This window comes from Choloepus didactylus, chromosome 17, assembly GCF_015220235.1.
Source record: "Choloepus didactylus isolate mChoDid1 chromosome 17, mChoDid1.pri, whole genome shotgun sequence".
NCBI lineage: Eukaryota > Metazoa > Chordata > Mammalia > Pilosa > Megalonychidae > Choloepus > Choloepus didactylus.
The window spans coordinates 53,279,443-53,300,583 of record NC_051323.1 but is presented as its reverse complement, the minus strand read 5'-3'; the positions used below and the strand labels follow the sequence as shown (position 1 = coordinate 53,300,583).

Sequence of the window (21,141 nt, the reverse complement as noted above, 5' to 3'; positions counted from 1 at the left end):
TGCAATCCAGTATCCTTGATTCCTGAAGATGATCGTATAACAAATCAACCTGAACTTGTTGATTTGTTTTTTGATTTAGCATATTTTTTTGAAAGTCTTTAATAGATTGTTTCATTAAAGTGAAACAATATCTCAACTGTATCTTGATTGAGGTGTAAGTTTCTTCCTTTGACTAGGTCATATCTTCATTTTTCCTAGTACAGATTATAGTTTTCTGTTGTCTAGGCATCTGGTTTCCTTGGTTACCCCAGTCAAATTTTCCCAGACCAGACGGCTTCAAGTCTCAGAATGGGGTTATATTCAGGTTGTATCTTAAAGAGTGACAGACTTCCTGTGAGGTCTCTAGTCACTGTTCTTTTCCTAACCTGCCCAGCAGGTGGTGCCTGTTAGCCTGTTGCAACCTACTGGTATAAGGAGGTGTGGCCCCTTCACACAGTTTCTGTTTTGGCTGTTTTCCCCCAGGCTCTGAGGTCTGGTTCTGAAGGGACAGCTGGGCCAGCTCCTTACTCTTAGGGAAGATACATCCCCTAGGGAGTTATCATCTGCATTTGAACTGTTGTCTCTCTGACTCTGTTACCTCCACCCCTGTCTGGGTCAGAGTGCTGTGAACTGAAAACGGCTGAGGCCTCTCTGCTGAGCCCCTCAGGTTGAGAGAGAGAAAAAGGGACAGAAAGCCACCTTTCTGAGCCAGTACACAGCCCCCTAGTTTCACTCGTTGCTCAGCAGTAACATCTGATCTTCTGGACTCCCCCTCCAGGGACAGATGAGTCTCCTGGTTCTTTAAGGTCAGTTGTCGCTAAAAGCCTCTGTCTCCTTGTTGGGGGTTTGTAACTTGTATTCAGCAGTCCATGTTTATTAATTAAAACCCCAGATGGAGCTGGGCTGAGCTATATTCGCTCGCTCCAGGAATGCTGCTTTCTCCCACAGCAAGGTTTTGCAGCTAAGCCTGCCATGGGGGGGAGGGGGCTCCCGGGACAGTTCTGCAGTTTCTACTTACAGATTTTATGCTGCGATCTCAGGCATTCCTTCCAATCCAGGTTGGTGTGCGACGTGTGGACAGTCACAGTTGTCCCCCAGCAATTATTCCAAATTATTTACTAGTTGTTCCTGGGTTTGTTTATTAGTTGTTCCAAGGCACTAACTTAATTCCACTCTCTCTATGCTGCCATCTTGCCCCTGAATCTGATTTATTTTTTTAAAGTACATTTTTTTAAATATGGCCCTCAGAAAATTTTACAAAATTGTCATGAATTCTCTCACCCCAAAATGTATTTGAAAGGCTTGTTAAATTCCAGGACCTTATTATTTCAAAAGAAAACTGTAGATGTACTAAAGAAATATTGAATGCTAGGGAAAGGAGGAAATGGAAAATTATCTCCTCATCAAAGAATTGAAGACATCATTTTACCCATGTAAACATTTCCATATCTCCACACCATTCAAGAAATTAGGTATGGGGTAAAGAGTATTTGACCACTGATTGGAAAAGACCCAGGTTCCATCTTTTTTACCTACTTTACCATTCTGAGAGTCAATTTAAGGGAATAATTATTCCACAGTGTTGTTATAGGACACAAAATGTATATAATAGTACTTGTAAATTATAAAGTCCTATTAAACAGCAATATTTATATTACTGTCATGCATTCTTTTGCAAAATTCCAGCCCAATTGCAAGCCAGCTCATTAGAATCTCATATGGCTACATCTTTCAAGGGCCCAAGTTAAATGCCAAAAAATAACAAGATGGAGCATAAGGTAAGTATCTTAGATATCCCAGAAGTTCCCTTCTAGATGAGTACTAAATATCTGTAACATATTCTTTTTTTATTTAGGGTCTTAAATACTTAGATATTGGTTAAATCTATGCTAGTGGAAGACTGAGAATCTCATTAGTATAACATTGGAAAATGATATATTTAGTTTACATATTAATTAAAAGAAAGAAATTAGATAAACATAGGTACAGTACAAAAAATAGGAAAAGAGCTAAATTTGAATTTTTAATGTCACAAAACTAGTAAATTCCTGGAATGTACCAACATATGAGTGATAAGTAAGATAAGAAAGTCCGGCAACCAGTTCTATTCTAGATCTACTCTGTAAAGCCCAATGTAATTAGATGCCTAGAAGAAATTATGAAAAAGACTGACCTTACAATTCAATGGAAAAAATGGGATAAAAATATAAGAAACCTACTTTGAATTACTTAAAAAATCAAACTGAATCACCACTCCATGGTGCACAATCTTTTCTACATCCACTGTAATTCAATGTTCCTTAACAACTCTTTGCTTCAACTGTAATCTAAAGACTTCTAGAATAGGAACTATTTACTCATTGTTCCACACTCCACATGAAGACTGACATAGCATCCTCTTCATTCCCTACACTGCCTCTGGAACATCAGTCTCTTTCTGAAGACTTTTACTGTCATGTAAAGTCTCACCACCATCCCTTATGACATTATTATCTATATTAAGGACACATCAAATACCCTGGCCTCTTAATTCCTTGTACAGCTCATCTTGGGGATATTCCCCTCTAGTCCAGCCATCACAGCATGGCTACATCCTGCTTAATAACTATGTTACCTGTAACTATGTAGATGAGATCTTATATTCAAACAACTCTGTCTCAGATCCCAATCCTTCTTCTATTTCTCTTACTAAGTTATTTTAGTTTTATCAGTTCTCTGACCTCACTGGGAACTCAAATACCCTGTTCCCTCCATATTTTCCCAATCTACCTACCCTCTCCTTCCTGGCAGGTTAATCTAGTAGAATGCATTCTCAAAAAGCTAGACTTTCTGGCTTTACTACTTATTAGCTGTGACTGACCTTGGAAACGTTATTTAACTTCTCTGTGCTTCAGTTTCCACATTCATACATTCAAGATATATTTCCTCAGTGCCTTTTCATGCATTGTTCTAGGTGCTGAGGATTCAGCATTGACACAATCTTCATGGGGTAATTATGAAATTTAAATGAAATATACAATACGGAAGTGTTTAGAACAGTGCATAATACTATGGCAATCATGCAAATATAAGCTAGTATGATGTTTCACCTTTTACCCTCCCGAATTTAGAGTCCCTGATGCTCTCTGGCAGAGTTTTTCATTGGATATGCATAGATATGGATCCCTCAGCCCTTAGGGAAGCTGGACAAGGCCTGCAATAGCCAGAGATACCTCCTCCACAGTCACTGTGTATCATAAAAATGTTATTGCATTCTATGTGTGCTATGTCCTGAAAAGGTTATAAAGCACGGCCAGTATAAATCAACTAAAGTTCATTTTAGATTAAAACTGAACTATGGAATAGTTTAATAACTATTCCATATTGCTATTGTATATCCATGGTGAAATGTCAATCTTGGATTAAGCCAACTCTTCTTTTGTGCCCACACTTGAGTGCTGGAAAAGTCAGACACATCCAAGTATTTGTACCATCATACACTCAAGGTCATTCAAGTCAAATATCCTTCATCATTGCCAGAAAACTCCTTTTACTTTCCCAATTCTATCTCCCATTTTCTGCAACGGGCACTTCAAACCTTCTTTCTTCTTTCAAACTTTTGACTCTTTCAGATCTCAATTTGATGTCTGAGAAACTATCCCTAAGCCCCAAAGCTTATGTTAGTCACTCCTTTCACACTGCATTTTCATAGTTTATCATATTACAGTATTGCCCATATAGTTATCTGTACCTCCACTAAACTATAAGCCCTTAAATAAAGGACAGGAACCATGTTTTCTTTATAAGAGAATACAGAACCTCCTTCCTACATTTTAAATGTTTCTCTCTCTTCCAACTGCTGGGAGAAGAGTTCACTTACCACCTATAATACATGTAACAACTGAAGACTGAAAGATTAGCTGAAATGTTTTTGGAAGGCCAGCTGGCTTTAAAAAACAAAAGAAACAACTGGACATATCCACTCTTAAAGGTATGAGTATATTAATGTGGCATCAAGAAGTAGGGTTTAAAGGCCAACTAAAGTTCGTTTTAGATTAAAAGTGAACTATGGAATAGTTTAATAGCTAAAACAAATACAAACTATCATATATTGAATACAAAGTTAAATAAATCCAATCTTCATTTTCTTAATACCATATATATTTCATAGAATTGAAGACCTCTTAACCCCCTTCACTGACACTACAACAAACAGATTAGATATACATAAAGTATATATAAAGCAAAATATATCATACCTCTACATCAGCAGCACTTCGGGGCTGAGCTTGGCATAGCATATTTAATAATTGCAAGATTAATTCTTCAACATACTGAAGAGCATCATCATTAGATTCAAGTGTAGGATGAACTTGCCCTTGAACCTATAAACAAAAAGCAAAGTAATTAAAATGTGGGTTTGTCATTGAGACCGGCGGTTTGATGTGCCGAGCCCTCTATCATGGGACTTGCCCTTGTGGGGCTCATTACTGCAAAGGAGAAGCTAAACTTGCATATAATTGTGCCTAAGAGTCTCCCCCAAGTACGTCTGTTGCTCAGATGTGGCCCTCTCTCTCTCTCTAACTGAGCCACCTCGGCAGGTGAACTCACTGCCCTCCCCTCTATGTGGGACCCAACTCCCAGGGGTATAAATCTCCCTGGCAATGCAGGATATAATTCCCGGGGATGAATCTGGACCCAGCATCGTGGGATTGAGAATATCTTCTTGACCAAAAGGGGGATACAAAATGAGACGACATATTTTCAGTGGCTGAGAGATTTCAAGTGGAGTCGAGAGGTCACTCTGGTGGACATTTTTATGTAATATATAGATAACACCACTTAGGTTTTAATGTATTGGAATAGCTAGCTAGAAGTAAATACCTGAAACTACCAAACTCCAACCCAGTAGTCTGGACTCCTCAAGACGACTGTATAATAATGTAGATTACAAGGGGTGACAGTATGGTTGTGAAGGCCTTGTGGATCACACTCCCTTTGTCTATAGTGTGTGGATGGATGGGTAGAAAAGTGGGGACAAAAACTAAATGACAAACAGGGTGGGATGGGGGGGATGGTTTGGGGGGGGATGGTTTGGGTGTTCTTTTTTTACTTTTATTTTTTATTCTTATTCTGATTCTTTCTTATGTAAGGAAATGTTCAGAAACAGATTGTGGTGATGAGTGCATAACTACTTACTCGTATTGTGAACAGTTGATTGTATACCATGGATGACTGTATGGTATGTGAATATATTTCAATAAAACTGAATTAAAAAAAAAAAAAAAAAGATCAAATGGAGCATGCACCCCCCCCCCAAAAAAAAAAAAAAAAAGTGGGTTTGTACTCCAGACATAACCTATTGTTTAAAATAAAGACAGGAACACACACACCCCCCTCAAAAATTCAAATAATAAAAAATGTTGGTGAGGATGTGGAGAGATTATTGGAACCCTCATATATTATCAGGAAGAAGGTAAAATGGTGCAGCCATTTTGGGAAACAGTCTGGAAGCTCCTCAAACAATTAAACATAGAGTTACCACATGACCCAGTAATTCTGCTCTTGCATAAATACCCAAGAGGAAAGAAGACATATATCCATAAAAAAACTTGTACATGAGTGTTTATAGCAGCATTATTCATAATATCCAAAAGGTAGAAACAATTCAAAAGACCATCAATGGACAAATGGTTAAACAAAATGTGCTATATCCATACAATGTGATATTATTCTGCTATAAAAAAAATGAAGTTCTGATACATGTTACAACTTGAATAAACTTTGAACACATGCTAAGTGAAAGAAGCCAGTCACCGAAGACTATATAACGCCATTCATGTGAAAGTCCAGAATAGGGAAATCTATAAAGATCAGTGGTTGCTTAGGGTGGAGGAAGGGGGGTTGGAAAAAGATGGTTGCACTATATCTGTAAATATACTAAAATTCAATGAATTGTACATTTTAAATGGGTAAACTGTGTAGCATGTGAATTATATCTCAATAAAGCTATTTAAAAAAAAAAAAAGAAAAAAAAAAAAAAAGGAACATGGCCTGGCCTGCAAAAGCAGATTTGAAAGTCATCAACCCAGAAATCAGTTCTCAACCACATGTACTATACATATTTATAATTCAGACACCTTACTACATCATTTCAGTATATTTTTTGCTTAAACCATGGTTACCCTCTTGAGGTGGGAGAATGTGGAGAGGGAGTGAGAGGCTCAGGTGGGGATAAAAGATACAGTTTATATTATTTTTACCAGGATCCAGTAACATTTAGAACAAAAAAAGACCTGTTGGTTTATGTCCCTTTTTTAACTCTATCTTTCATCATAGCTTTACTTGCATTCCTTCGTTACTCACTATTGGTAAATATTGTTTTGTTTCCTATTAATAAATGGCAGAAAGTGCAGCTCCAGGAGATAAACAATACACATTGCAAAATATGCTCAACTCTCAAAAAGGTAAAACACTCACTGGATAGAAGTGCTCAGTGCTTACTGGCTAATAGCATTCAATTGACAAATGCAATTACTAGCCTGATTGTAATTTATCTGTTTACAAACCTCTATACCATATTAGATGATGGAATTATTGTACAATTAAACGAATGGCTAGGGTTTCGACTAGAACCCTGATTTTGTGATTCTGAGTTTAGTGCTTTCCAGTTATCAATAGCAAACATACTCTAATACAGCATAGAAAAAAGACATTGTAAACTTACTCCTCTTGAACACTCAGCATGATTAAACCACCCCTAAGTTTTAACTGAAACTTGACAACCATTTTATTTTTCAACAGTGAATTACATGCCCCCATTGGCTTAGATTGTCTTCTTAGATACCCTGTGTCTTCATAGCTGACTGATCTTCATTCAAGGAGTGAATTCAAACACACACATGAAGGGTTCTTTCTATTGGGCTCTTAGTTGAATCACCCTTTTATTTTCGAAAATCTGTCTTAATATCAGTGACATAATCTGTTCAATTTCTTCTCTTACCTCTTTGATCCTTTTCATTTCCTTGTACAGCTCTACGTCTTCCTCCATCCCTCAAATGTGGATTCTATCCTTTCCTGTCTGCTCCCCTGGTTCTTTCCTCCAAGTTATCACATTTATGCCCACAATATGAACTATCACTTGTGTAGATGACTCCAAATTTAACTTGAGTTCTGATTTCTCTCCTCAGTTTTACACTATACTTCAAATTACCTGCCAATCATATTCACCTGACTATCCTACCAATTTCTCAAATTTAACATGAACAAAATGGAACTTATTAAACAAGTTGAATAAGAAACACTATATTTAATAAGGTACCTAATAAATATTTTTCAAATGAATATATATATTTATTTTAGAAAAAAATAAAATGTAAACAGCATTTGATTCCACCAAGACAAGTCCTGGAAGATGTAGCTATAATTGGGGGTTACAGTTCTTCCTAACCAAGGGTGCCATCATACGAACTGTAGCTAAAGATTAACAAAACCAAAGAATTTCAGAATTAAAAGGGACTTTAGAGGTCACTTAACTCAATTCGTCTTTTTGGTGGATCAGACAAAGACTTCCACAATGCTGTAGCTAACTAATAGTACTGTAAATATTGGAACCCGGGCCTCCTGGCATCCAGGCCAGAGCTCTTTTCACTCTTTCCACTAAAACCTTGATTGTCAAACCTGGAGGAGTCTGGGGAATGTCCTAGTAGCCCCCCATCAGGGTACAGAGTGGGTATCCAGAGGGCTCTATCTGTTTATATAGTGGAGGTCTACATAAAACTTGACTTGATGTTTTAATACTTCAGTAAACATTAGCATCTCATAAATGCAAATATAGCACAGTATTTATATTCATACTCCAAAAAAATAAATCATTTACCTGTTCAAAATGCACAAAATGATCACTGATTACAAGGTACCCCAATGTATTACAAACTATATAAAATTATAACTATACTAAAAACCTGACATAAAACTAAAATGTTAGAGGTAAATATAAAATAAAAATATTTAATCAACAATAATTCTATTTAACATTCAAAAAATACAAAAGCACTTTAAAGAGGTGGTTTAGGTACCCCAAAACACATTTTAGATGGTGTTCAAGGAAGCCTAAGTGGATGCCTTTCAAGTTATTTTTTAAAAGTTCATTATTTTTCAGAGAAACCCATGAAACAACATAATTCTTCACTAACATAGCCCCATCTTCATCTGTTCATCCCTTTACACTTTACACTGAAGCAACCAAAATTATATGCAGTTTGCTGAAACATGCCATGCAATCACACTCGCACTTTTCTCCAAGCCTGGAGAGCATTCATTCTCTTACTATTTTTTCTTCCTATTTGACTTTCAAAACCCATATCTCACCTCATTTGGGAAGATTTCCTTGTTTTTTTTGTCTCTTTCTAAGGCAAAATTAATCTCATTCATTTAACTGACTTACTGAATCTACCTCTGTTAGGTGCTAGGTATACAGAGATGATTCAAACATAGTCACTGCTCTCAAGAGATTTATACTCTCCTCTGTGCTAACCTCTGTACTAGATATCACACTTCTTTTATCAGGTTTGGCACACTGAATTATAATTATTTGTTCCCTTGTCTTTTTCCATTACTAGACAGTGATACTCTGAATGGGCAGGGCCTTATTTATCTACTTATAAAATCATTTGCTCTTTGCTTTCACTTCGGGAATACTCAAAGGTTTGAATCATAAGCGTAACTAGAGGGCTAAAATATTTCCTTCTTGGAATTAGTTTGAAAGGGGACAGTGGTTAAGACTAGAGAGTCTGGTAAGGTGGTTGATTTCAGGAACATGAGTCCTTAAAACAGAAACCACTCAACATATAAAAACAGTTAAAACTAAAATACATACTTATTATGTAGAATCACATAAATTATATATAACGACTGCAGTGAAATACTACAGTAAACAAAAACAAAGAACACCTCAGAAACTTAAATCCTTCAGAGAACTCCTATGACAGCTAAGTCTCAAAACCCAGAGGCAATAGACTCTTCAAGAACATTGTTTTAGTTTGCTAATGCTGCGGGAAAGCAAAACAGCAGAAACGGATCGGCTTTTATAAAGGGGGTTTATTTGGTTACACAGTTACAGTCTTAAGGCCATAAAGTGTCCAAGGCAACACATCAGAAATTGGGTACCTTCACTGGAGGATGGCCAATGGTGTCCAGAAAACCTCTGTTAGCTGGGAAGGCACGTCGCTGGCATCTGCTCCAAAGTTCTGGTTTCGAAATGGCTTTCTCCCAGAATGTTCCTCTCCAGGCTGCAGTTCCTCAAAAATGTCACTCTTAGTTGCACTTGGGGTATTTGTCCTCTCTTAGCTTCTCCGGAGCAAGAGTCTGCTTTCAATGGCCATCTTCAAACTCTCTCATCTGCAGCTCCTGTGCTTTCTTCAAAGTGTCCCTCTTGGCTGTAGCAAACTTGATCCTTCTGTCTGATCTTATATAGTGTGCCAGTAATTAAATTCAGACCCACCCAATGGGCAGGCCAACACCTCCATGGAAATTATCCAGAGTCATCACCCACAGTTGGATGGGGCGCATCTCCATGGAAACACTCAAAGAATTACAATCTAATTAACACTGATAGGTCTGCCCACACAAGATTACATCAAAGATAATGGCGTTTGGGGGACATAACACATTCAAACTGGCACAAACATCAACCAGATGTGTCACCTTATCTTCTAAAGTTGAAACCCCTTTTGAACATGAACTAGTTAGGGTGGTCACTGCCTAGACATCCCTGAAGATCAGGAAAGTTATTGAACTAAAGGAAGAGTAGCAATAGACAAGATGGAATTTAACAAAGGATTATGAAAACTGAATCTCTAGGAATTAGATTCAGGTATTAGAATGGCTAGAATGAAAGAGTTGAAATGGTGGAACTGTAGCCCACAGCATCCTTTGAAATTTGTTCTATATCGACTTGTTAAATTGACATTTGAAAGCTATCACCTTTTTGTATATATGTTACGTTTCACAATAAGAAAATAAATGAAACTATGGTACCGTAACTCATAACAACTTTGGAAGTTTCCTACATAACTACTTGTTAAATCATACTTTGAAAGATTAAAAAAAAAAGAAGAACTAGAAACTGCTTTTAATCCAATGTTGATTAAGTTTGGCACCCTTGAATCGTACATAAAATTTCAGAAATTCAGATTCAAACATTTTAATTATTGATGGCTACCAACAGCCAAATGAAATCTATTAGGTAAATAAATCAAACAAGGAGTTAAGTTTGTGCAGACGGAAAATAATACATGATGCTATGGTAGATTGAATCACATACCCCAACCAAAAAAATGTTTGTGTCTCATTTCACATTTCTGTGGGCATGAACCCATTTGTAAACAGGACCTCTGAAGATATTATTATTATTAGTTAAGATGTAGCCAAATTGAGTGATGCTGGGCCATGATCCAATAGGGCTGAGGTCCTTATGAGCAAAGGAAATTGTGCATAAAAACAGATGCCAGGGAGAACCTAAGATGGTGGCTAGGTGAGACAAGGCAAAAAAAACACCTCCATGAAAAATACCAGATAAAAGCCAGAAAGTGACCCAGAATACCGGTTACAGCGATGCACCAGCCAGAGAAGGTCTGCTAAATCCACAGAGACCGTGCATTTGGTGAAACCGGGACTCTGCATTCTGAAACGAGTGAGTAAACCGGCTGAAAGTCCGGCGGCTGTGCTGCGGTGTGGGGAAACTGGGGGTTGGCATCTGGAGATGGACTGGTTCTTTTAAAAAAGAAAAAACAAAAAAAAAAACCCAGGAGCAGCTGTGGTTATGATGGTGACAACCACGCAGTGAAGCACGGCAGGAGCGGGCTGTACCAATGTCTCGGTGTCTGGCATGGAGGATAGCCCGCTGCTGATTGTCTCAGAGCCAGGGGGCAGGGGAGCCAAAAGGAGAAACAAACCACGCTCCTTGCAGCCATCTCCCCGGCGGGCTGGGGATGCTTCTGCCTGGGGCCAGAGCTGTAGCACAAAGCCGTGCCAAGGGTCCCAGTATGACGGGGAGTATTTCCCGCAGCACAGTGCACATGCCACAATATCAGCTGTGGACAGTGGTCTTTAGTGCACCCACAGCTAATTGTCCTGGAGCTGGGAAGGCAGAGCTGTGCGAAAGAGGGAAATTAACACGCCCCATTCAGCCATCTTTACAGCAGGCTAGGAATGCCCCTGCATGGCCTGGTGGCCCAGGGCTTCCCTGGAGGGCCGGCGCACACTTGTGACGTGGCACAACCTTCTCTCGGCAGAGGTCCTGGAAGAGCACGGCTGAGAAGGGGGGCACACTAGGAAATCCCAGGGAACCTACGCCAATACCAAGAACTTGTGGGTCAGGGGCAGAGGCAATCTGTGGCAAGACTGAAATGAAGGCTTAGACTCTTGCAACAGCCTTAAATCTCCGGGAACATCTGGGAGGTTTTATTATTAAAGCTGCCCTGCCTCCCTAACCACCCAGACACACGCCCCACATTCAGGGCGGACAGCACCAACAACATACCTAAACATAGTGCACCAATTGAACTCCACAAGAATCAGATCCCCACACACCACAAAGACAAAGTTGGGGAGAACTGACTTGAGGGCAATAGGTGACTCGCAGACGACATCTGCTGGTTAGTTAGAGAAAGTGTAAGCCACCAAGCTGTAGACCTGACAAATTAGAGATCGGTATTTTTTATATCCTGAAAAAACCCTATCAAGTAAAGCAAATACCAAGAGGCCAAAAAAGACAGAAAATCTTAATGCATATGATAAAACCAGATGCTATGGAGAACCCAAACCCAAACACCCAAATAAAAGATCAGAAGAGACACAGTACTTGGTGCAATTAATCAAAGAACTAAAGTCAAAGAATGAGAGCATAGCACAGGATATAAAGGACGCAAAGAAGACCCTAGAAGAGCATAAAGAAGAAATTGCAAGAGTAAATAAAAAAAAAAAATAGAAGATCTTATGGAAATAAAAGAAACTGTTGGCCAAATTAAAAAGACTCTGGATACTCATAATACAAGATTAGAGGAAGCTGAACAATGACTCAGCGTCCTCTATGACCACAGAATGGAAAATGAAAGAGCAAAAGAAAGAATGGGGGAAAAATTGAAAAAATTGAAATGGATCTCAGAGATACGATAGATAAAATAAAACGTCCAAATTTAAGACTCATTCATGTTGAGAAGGGTAAAGGTCTAGAAAGAGTATTCAAAGAAATTGTTGGGGAAAACTTCCCAAACTGTCTACACAATATAAATACACAAAGCATAAATGCCCAGCGAACTCCAAATAGAATAAATCCAAATAAACCCACTCCAAGACATATTCTGATCAGACTGTCAAATACTAAAGAGAAGGAGCAAGTTCTGAAAGCAGCAAGAGAAAAGCAATTCACCACATACAAAGGAAACAACATAACACTAAGTTGTGACTACTCAGCAGCCACCATGTACGTGAGAAGGCAGTAGCACAACATATTTAAAATTCTGAGAGAGAAAAATTTCCAACCAAGAATACTTTATCCAACAAAACTCTCTTTCAAATTTGAGGGAGAGCTTAAATTTTTCACAAACAAATGCTGAGAGATTTTGCTAATAAAAGACCTACCCTACTTCAGATACTAAAGGGAGCCCTACTGACAGAGAAACAAAGAAAGGAGAAGAGATATAGAGAAATTTAACATACACATATAGAACATTACATCCCAAATCACCGGGACACACATTCTTCTCTAGTGATCATGGACCTTTCTCCAAAACAGACCATATGCTGGGACATAAAACAAGCCTCAATAAATTTTTTTAAAAAATTTGAATTTATTCAAAGCACATTCTCTGACCACAATGGAATACAAATAGAAGTCAATAACCATCAGAGACTTAGAAAATTCACAAACAACTGGAGGGTAAAAATGAGGGGGAGATGAAACCATTCCCGGATAATCAAAAGCTGAGAGACTTCATCACCAGTAGATCAGTTCTATAAGAAATGCTAAAGGGAATTGAGCAGGCTGAAAGGAAGGGACACTAGACAATTGACTGAAACCACATGAAGAAATAAAGATTTCCAGTAAAGATCACAGTGTGCTGGTTTGAATGTATTATGTCCCCCAGAAAAAGCCATATTCTTTGATGCAATCTTGTGGGGCAGACATATTAGTGGGGATTAAGTTGGAATGTTTGGATTAGGTTACTTGCATGGAAATGCGCCCCACCAAACTGTGGGTGATAACTCTAATCAGATATTTGCATGGAGGCGTGGCCCCAACCATTCAGGGTGGGCCTTGATCAGTGGAGCCATATAAATGAGCTGAAGGGCAGAGGGAACTCAGTGCAGCTGTGAGTGACGTTTTGAAGAGGAGCCACAGCCAAGAGGGACACTTTGAAGAAAGCACAGGAGCTGCAGATGGGAGACAGTTTGGAGGCGGCCGTTGAAAGCAGACTCTTGCTCTGGAGAAGCTGAGAGAGGACAAATATCCCAAGGGCAACTAAGAGTGACATTTTTGAGGAACTGCAGCCTAGAGAGGAATGTCCTGGGAGAAAGCCATTTTGAAACAAGAACTTGTAGCAGATGCCAGCCACATACCTTCCCAGCTAACAGGTTTTCCGGACACCACTGGCCATCCTCCAGTGAAGGTACCCAATTGCTGATGTGCTACCTTGGACATTTTATGGCCTTAAAACTGTAACTGTATAATCAAATAAACCCCTCTTTCATAAAAGCCAATCCATTTCTGGTGTTTTGCATTCTGACAGCATTAGCAAACTAGAACACAGGGTAAATATAAATACCAATACTAGTGTACTTTTGATCTGTAACTCCACTATTTACTTCCTACAGGATCTAAAATACATAAACTGTAATCATAAATCAGTGGTTTTGGACTCAATGTAAAATATGTAATTTTTGACAAGAACTACATAAAGGTGGGGGAATGGAGGAGTATAGGAAAATAGTTTATGCGTCCTATTGAAGTTAAGTTGCTATCAAAGAAAAACAAGATTGTCATAGATTTAAGAGGTTAAATTTAAGCCCCACTGTAAACACAAAGAAAGTATCAGAGAATATGACCATAGAGATGAAAAGTAGAGTATGGGTTCCTAGAAGTGGGGGAAGAGGCAATGGGGAGTTAAGAAATGAGAGTAGGGTTTCTGTTTGGGGTGAAGTGGAATTTCTAGTAATGGATGGTGGGAAGGTTATAGCATTACAACATTCTAAATGTGATTAATCCCACTAATGGAATGCTAGGGAGGGGGTGGAATGGGAATACTTAGGCTGTATATGTTTCCACAATTGGAAAAAAAAAAAAAAAAGACAGTCTAAATAGATAATGACAATTAAATGCAAGGATGATCCTGGATGGGATCTGAGGATGGAGGAGAGGAGGCTCAAAGGTACACAGTTGGGACATAAGAAAAAAACAAAGGAAATACAGAATGTAAGCTTTGTATCAATGCAGAATTTTTTGAACTTCTTAGCTGCACTTAATGGGATTGCATAAAAGAATGTTCTTGTTCATGGGAAATGTATATGTGAATTATACTGTTTGTTCAACAATGTGTGCAGCTTGGTCTCATATGTTCAGAAGACAGAGCAATAGATGACGGATGACAGGGAGGGAGAGAGGGAGGGAGGGAAAGAAAGAAATGGTGGTGTGACAGGATGTTAAAGTTGGTGGCTTGGGGTATCGGGGGAGGAGGTCAGGGTATGCTGGAGTTCTGTATATGAGGTTTGTATCATTTCTGCAACTGTTCCCGTAAGTTTGAATTTACTTCAAAATTCAAAAAACAAAACAAAACAAAACAAAAAAACAGATGCCAGAAGCCAGAAGTCAGCAGAAACCAGAAGACCAGAGAGAAGGAGAGAGAGATCACCATGTGACAAAGGATTGCCAGAACATTACAGACTAGGAAAAAGCAAGCCCTGTAATACCATGATGTTGGGACTTCTAGACTCCAAAACTATGAGACAATAATATTAGGGAAGTCACAGACACTTGTTAAGAGGCAGTCACCCAGACCTCACCTACCCACATCCTTCTCTGGGAAAGTCACAGATACATACTAAGCAGCCACCTCCCAGCCCTCACTTAGCCTCTACCCACACATTCTATTGTGTTGTATCCATCCCATAACCTGGGGGAGATATTAACTCTAATGAAAAGGCCTACACCTTAAACCCAGAAACCAGGAACAAACAAACCCAGATGCTTATCAGGACAAGAATTCTAAGTGGCAGGGTCCTCTCCCACAAAGTAGATAAAAACCACACTCAAGCAATATAGATTTGTCTCTCTTCTCCAGCATGAAGTGCGGTGTACAGAGCTGACATCCATCAACCCCAACCAGGAGCAGTTTTTAGCACCCCAGGAGTCCACTCATGGTGGCAATTTGTTCCTTGCTCTTTTGGACCCTTTGTGCTGCATAAGTCTTAAACCTGTCAAATTAAGAATACAAGGTCCATTCACACAAGAAACTAATAAATTGTTAAACTGTTTACCTCCTTCATGAGACAAAAACAAAAATAATACTTCCAAATCTCAAACTGAAATCACATGATCATCTCAATTGACTCAGAAAAGGCATGTGCCAAAATCAAGCACCCACAGCTACAGCACAGTCACAGTGAAAGACAGAAAGTGTTTCCCCTAAGATGAGGAATGCAAGAATGCCCACTTTCACAATGGCTATTTAACACTTAACTGGAAGTTCTAGTCAGAGCAATTAGGCAGGAAAAAGAAATAAAGAAGATACAAATTGGAAAAAAGTAAAACTATTTCTATTTGCAGATGACATGATCCTCTATATACAAAATTGAAAGAAGCCACAAGTAAGCTACACATTCAAAAAACTTGCAGGGGTACGACAAGATCAACATGCTAAAATCAGTGGTGCGTCTACACACCATCAAAGAACAACCCAAAAAGTAAGTTTGTAATAAAAACTATTTATAAGAACAAACAAAAGAATAAATTGAGGGGAATCCAAGATGTCGGATTAGAGAGACAGAGCAAAGTTCTCCTCCATGAAAAACACTAGATTAAAGACAGAAGGTGCTCCAGAATAGCAGTTTCCAGGGTTCCACTGGCTGGGCACAGACTTCTACATCCATAGTGACTGTACTTTGAGAAACTGAGAGACTGCGTTCAGAGTTGTGTGAGTGTTTATTCCAGAGAGCGACTGGAGAAATGGCAGCCAGAGTCACACCGTGGTGGGGAAAAACTGAAACTGTGTTCGGAGGTGGGTCAGTTTAAGACCCAGAAAGCCACCAGGGAGCCAGCAGCAGGAGCTGCAGTTGAGTGCGGTGGGAGTGCCTTCCATGCCCTGGTCACCCGCCTCAGTATCTGGCGTGGGTGATAGCCCTTTGCAGACCCACAGCTAAAAGCCCCTGCACGAGGGATGGGACACTACAGCAGCTGGATGGTCACGGAAGTGGATGAAAAAAAATTGAATAATTTGAAATGGATCTCAGGGAAATGATGGACAACATGAAGTACACAAATATAAGAATCATTGGTGTTCCAGAAGGGGAAGAGAAGGGTAAAGGACTAGGAAGAGTATTCAAAGACATTGTTGGGGAAAACTTCCCAACTCTTCTAAATGACATAAATAAGCAAATCATAGATGCCCAATAAATTCCAAATAGAATAAATCCAAATAAACCCACTCCGAGACATATTATGATCAGATTTTCAAATGCTGAAGAGAAGGATAAAGTTCTGAAAGGAGAAACAGAGAAGCAATTCACCACATACAAGGGAAACAACATAAGACTCAGTAGTGACTACTCAGCAGGCATCATGGAGGCTAGAGGGCAGTGGTATGACATATTTAAAATACTGAAAGAGAATAATTGCAAACCAAGAACTCTTTATACAGCAAAGCTCTCCTTCAAATTTGAGGAAGAGCTTAAAATTTCTCACAGTGAGAGAATTTGCTATTGAGATCTGCCCTACAAGAAATACTACAGGGAGCTCTACCAGCTGAGAAAAAAAAGAAAGGAGACAGAACTCTGGAGAAAGGCACAGAACTAAAGAGTTTTAGCAAGGGTACGTTAAAGGAAATAAAGAGAGAGAGGGAAAAAATACATCTCACAAATAAAAACCAAAGGAAAAGATGGCTGATTCAAGAACTGCCTTTACAGTAATAACATTGAATGTAAATGGATTAAACTCCCCAATTAAAAGATACAGATAGGCAGAAAGGATTAAAAAATATGAACCATCAATATGTTGCTTACAAGAGATTCATCTGAGACCCAAAGGCACAAAGAAATTGAAAGTGAAAGGATGTAGAAAAATATTCCATGCAAGCTACAGGCAAAAGAAAGCAGGGGTAGCAATATTAATCTCATATAAAATAGACTTCCAATGCAAGGATGTCATAAGATAAAAAGAACAAGACTATACACTAATAAAAGGGACAATTCAACAAGAACAAATAACAATCATAAATGTGCATAAATGTGGGGCAACCAAGGTGGCCTAGGTATATGAGACAATCACTGGCAAAACTGAAGGAAGCAATAGATGTTTCCACAGTAATTGTGGGAGACTTCATTACATCACTGTCTCCTATAGATAGATCAGTCAGACAGAGGACGAATAAGGAAATTGAAAACCTAAACATTATGATAAATTAATTTGACTTAACAGACATACATAGAGCATTACATCCCAAATCACCAGAAGATACATTCTTCTCTAGTGCTCATGGAAGTTTCCCCAGGATAGATAATACGCTGGGGCATAAAACAAACCTCAATAAATTTAAAAAGATTAAAATTACTCAAAGCACATTCTAAGATCACAATGGAATACAACTAGAAGTCAATAACGAGAGATCTAGTATATTCACAAATATCCGGAGGTTAAACAACACACACTTGTGCCAGTTTGAATGTATTATGTCCCCCAAAACGCCATGTTCTTTGATGCAATCTTGTGTGGGCAGATGTATTAGTGTTGACTAGATTGTAATTCTTTGATTGTTTCCATAGAGATATGACCCACCCAACTGTAGGTGATGGCTCTGACTGGATTATTTCCATGGAGGTGTGGCCCAGCCCATTCTGTGTGGGTCCTGATTAGTTCATTGGAGCCCTATAAAAGCTCAGACAGAAGGAGCGAGCTTGCTACAGCCAAGAGGGACACTTCAAAGAATGCACAAGAGCTGAGAGAGGAGCTGCAGCTAACAAAGACATTTTGGAGATGGCCTTTGAAAGCAATCGTTTGCCCCTGAGAAGTTAAGAGAGGACAAATGCCCCAAGAGCAACTAAGAGTGACATTCTGAAAGAGGAGCTGCAGCCTAGAGAGGAACATCCTGGGAGAAAGCCATTTTGAAACCAGAACTTGGAGCAGACCCCAGCCACGGGCTTTCCCAGCTAACAGAGGCTTTCCAGAGGCCACCAGCCATCCTCCAGTGAAGGTACCCAATTGTTGATGCATTACCTTGGACATTTTATGTCCTTAAGACTGTAACTGTGTAACCAAATAAACCCCCTTTATGAAAGCCAATCTGTTTGTGGTATTTTGCATTCTGGCAGCATTAGCAAACTGGAACACTCCTAAACAACCAGTGGGTTAAAGAAGAAATTGCAAGAGAAATTGCTAAACATCTAGAGATGAATGAAAACAAGAACACAACAGATCAAAACTTATGGGATACAGTGAAGGCAGTACTGAGGGGGAAATTTTTAGCTCTAAATGCATACATTAAAAAGGAAGAAAGAGCTAAAATCAAACTAATGGAATAAATGAAGAAGCTAGAGAATGGACAACAAACTAATCGTAAACCAAGTAGAAGAAAAGAAATAACAAGGATTAAAGCAGAAATAAATGATACAGAGAACAACAACAACAACAACAACAAACAATAGAGAGAATAAATAAAACCAAAAGTTGGTTCTTTGAGAAGATCAACAAGATTGACAAGCCCTTAGCTAGGCTGACAACATCAAAATGAGAGAAGACCCAAAAACAAAATAATAGATGAGAGAGGGGACGTTATGGCGGATTCCAAAGAAATTTTAAAAACCATAAGAGGATAATATGAACAACTGTATGCCAACAAACTAAATAATTTATATTGGAAGTGGACAATTTCCTGGAAACACATGAACAACCTAGACTGACCAGAGACAGAAGAGCACAAGAAACCAATCAAAGAAAAGAGATCAAGTCAGTCATCAAAAAGCTTCCCACAAATAAAAGCCCAGGGCCAGATGGTTTCACAGGGGAATCCTACAAAGCTGTCCAAAAAGAACTGACACCAATCTTACTTAAACTCTTTCAAAAACACTTCAAAAGGTAAGAACTGAAGGAAACTTCCTTAATATGATAAAGGGCATATAGGAAAAACCCACAGCCAGCATACTACTCAATGTTGAGAGACTACAAGCATTCCCTCTAACTTCAGGAATGAGACAAGGATGTCCACTGTCACCACTGTTATTCAACACTGTGCTAGAAGCGCTAGCCGGAGCAATTCGGCAAGACAAAGAAATAAAAGGCATCCAAATTGGAAAAGAAGAAGTAAAACTGTCACTATTTGCAGATGATACGATCTTATACTTGGAAAACCCTTGCGCTAATAAACAAATTTAGCAAAGTAGCGGGGTACAAGATTAAGGCACGTAAGTCAGTAAGGTTCCTGTACATTAGAAATGACCTAACTGAAGAGACACTCAAGGAAAAGATTCCATTCTCAATAGCAACTAAAAAAACCAAGTGCCCAGTAATAAAATTAACCGAGGATATAAAAGGCCTATACATAGAAAACTACATAACTTTACTAAAAGAAATAGAAGAGGACCTAAAAACATGGAAAAATATCCCATATTCATGGATACAAAAGGCTAAATGTCATTAAGATGTCAATTTTACCTAAATTCATCTACAGATTCAATGCAATTCCAATCAAAATTCCAGCAACCCACTTTGCAGAGTTCAAAAAGCTAGTTATCATAGTTATTTGGAAGGGAAAGATGCCTTGAATTGCTAAAAGCATTCTATAAAAGAAAAACAAAGCAGGGGGACTTATACTTCCTGACTTTGAAGCTTACTACAAAGCTACAGTAGTCAAAACAACATGGTCTTGGCACAAATACATACATATTGATCAAAGGAATTGAATTGAGAATTCTGAAAATAAACCCCTAGATCTACAGTCAACTGATCTTTGATAAGGCCCCCAAATCCACTGAACTGGGACATAACAGTCTCTTCAACAAATGGGTCAGGGAGAGCTGGATATCTATATCCAAAAGAATGAAAGAGGACCCTTACCTTACACTCTACACAAAAATTAACTCAAAAAGGATCAAAGATCTCAAAAGACAGTACCAAAAAACTCCTAGAAGATAACATAGGGAAACATCTTCAACACCTTGTATTAGGAAGTCGCTTCTTAGACCTTACACCCAAAGCACAAGCAATGAAAAAAAAAAGACAGATAAATGGGAACGTCTCAAAATTAAAAGCTTCTGCACCTCAGAGGAATTTGTCAAAAAGGTGAAGAGGCAGTCAACTCAATGGGAAAAAATATTTGGATACCATGTATGTGACAAAAGACTGATACCTTGCACATACAAAGAAATCCTACAACTCAATGACAACAGTACAAACAACCCAATAATGGGCAAAAGTTTTGAAAAGACAGCTCTCTGAAGAGGAAATACAAATGGCTAAAAAACATGAAAAATGTTCATCTTCACTAGCTATTAGGGAGATGCAAATCAAGACAACAATGAGATATTATCTCACACCAATTAGAATGGCTGCCATTAAATAAACAGGAAATTACAAATGCTAGAGAGGATGTAGAGAAATTGAAACCCTTATTCATTGCTGGTGGGACTGTGTAATGGTAAGCCACTCTGGAGGATAGTATGCCAGTTCCTTAGAAAACTTGATATCCTTAGATATCAAGCTACCCTTTGAAATTCTCAGTATATACCCAGAAGATCTGAAAGCAGTGACACAAACCGATATTTGGACACCAATGTCCACAGCGGCATTATTCACAATCACTAAAAGATGGAAACAATCCAAATGTCCTTCAGCAGATGAGTGGATAAACAAAATGTGGTATATACACATGAAAGAATACCACGCGGCAATAAGAAGAAACAAGGTGACAACATGGATGA

General features: G+C 38.7%; 1 protein-coding gene across 3 annotated transcripts in view; it reads right to left on the bottom strand.

Annotated features, from left to right (window-relative positions):
- The window catches only part of SOS1 (SOS Ras/Rac guanine nucleotide exchange factor 1), a 250,299-nt gene that overhangs the window by 126,264 nt on the left and 102,894 nt on the right, over window positions 1-21,141 (bottom strand). For all 3 annotated transcript variants that reach the window (XM_037807581.1, XM_037807582.1, XM_037807583.1), the window contains exon 2: window positions 4,218-4,343. In XM_037807581.1, coding sequence (XP_037663509.1) covers window positions 4,218-4,343 — 126 coding nt within the window. The remainder of the gene's footprint in view (window positions 1-4,217; window positions 4,344-21,141) is intronic.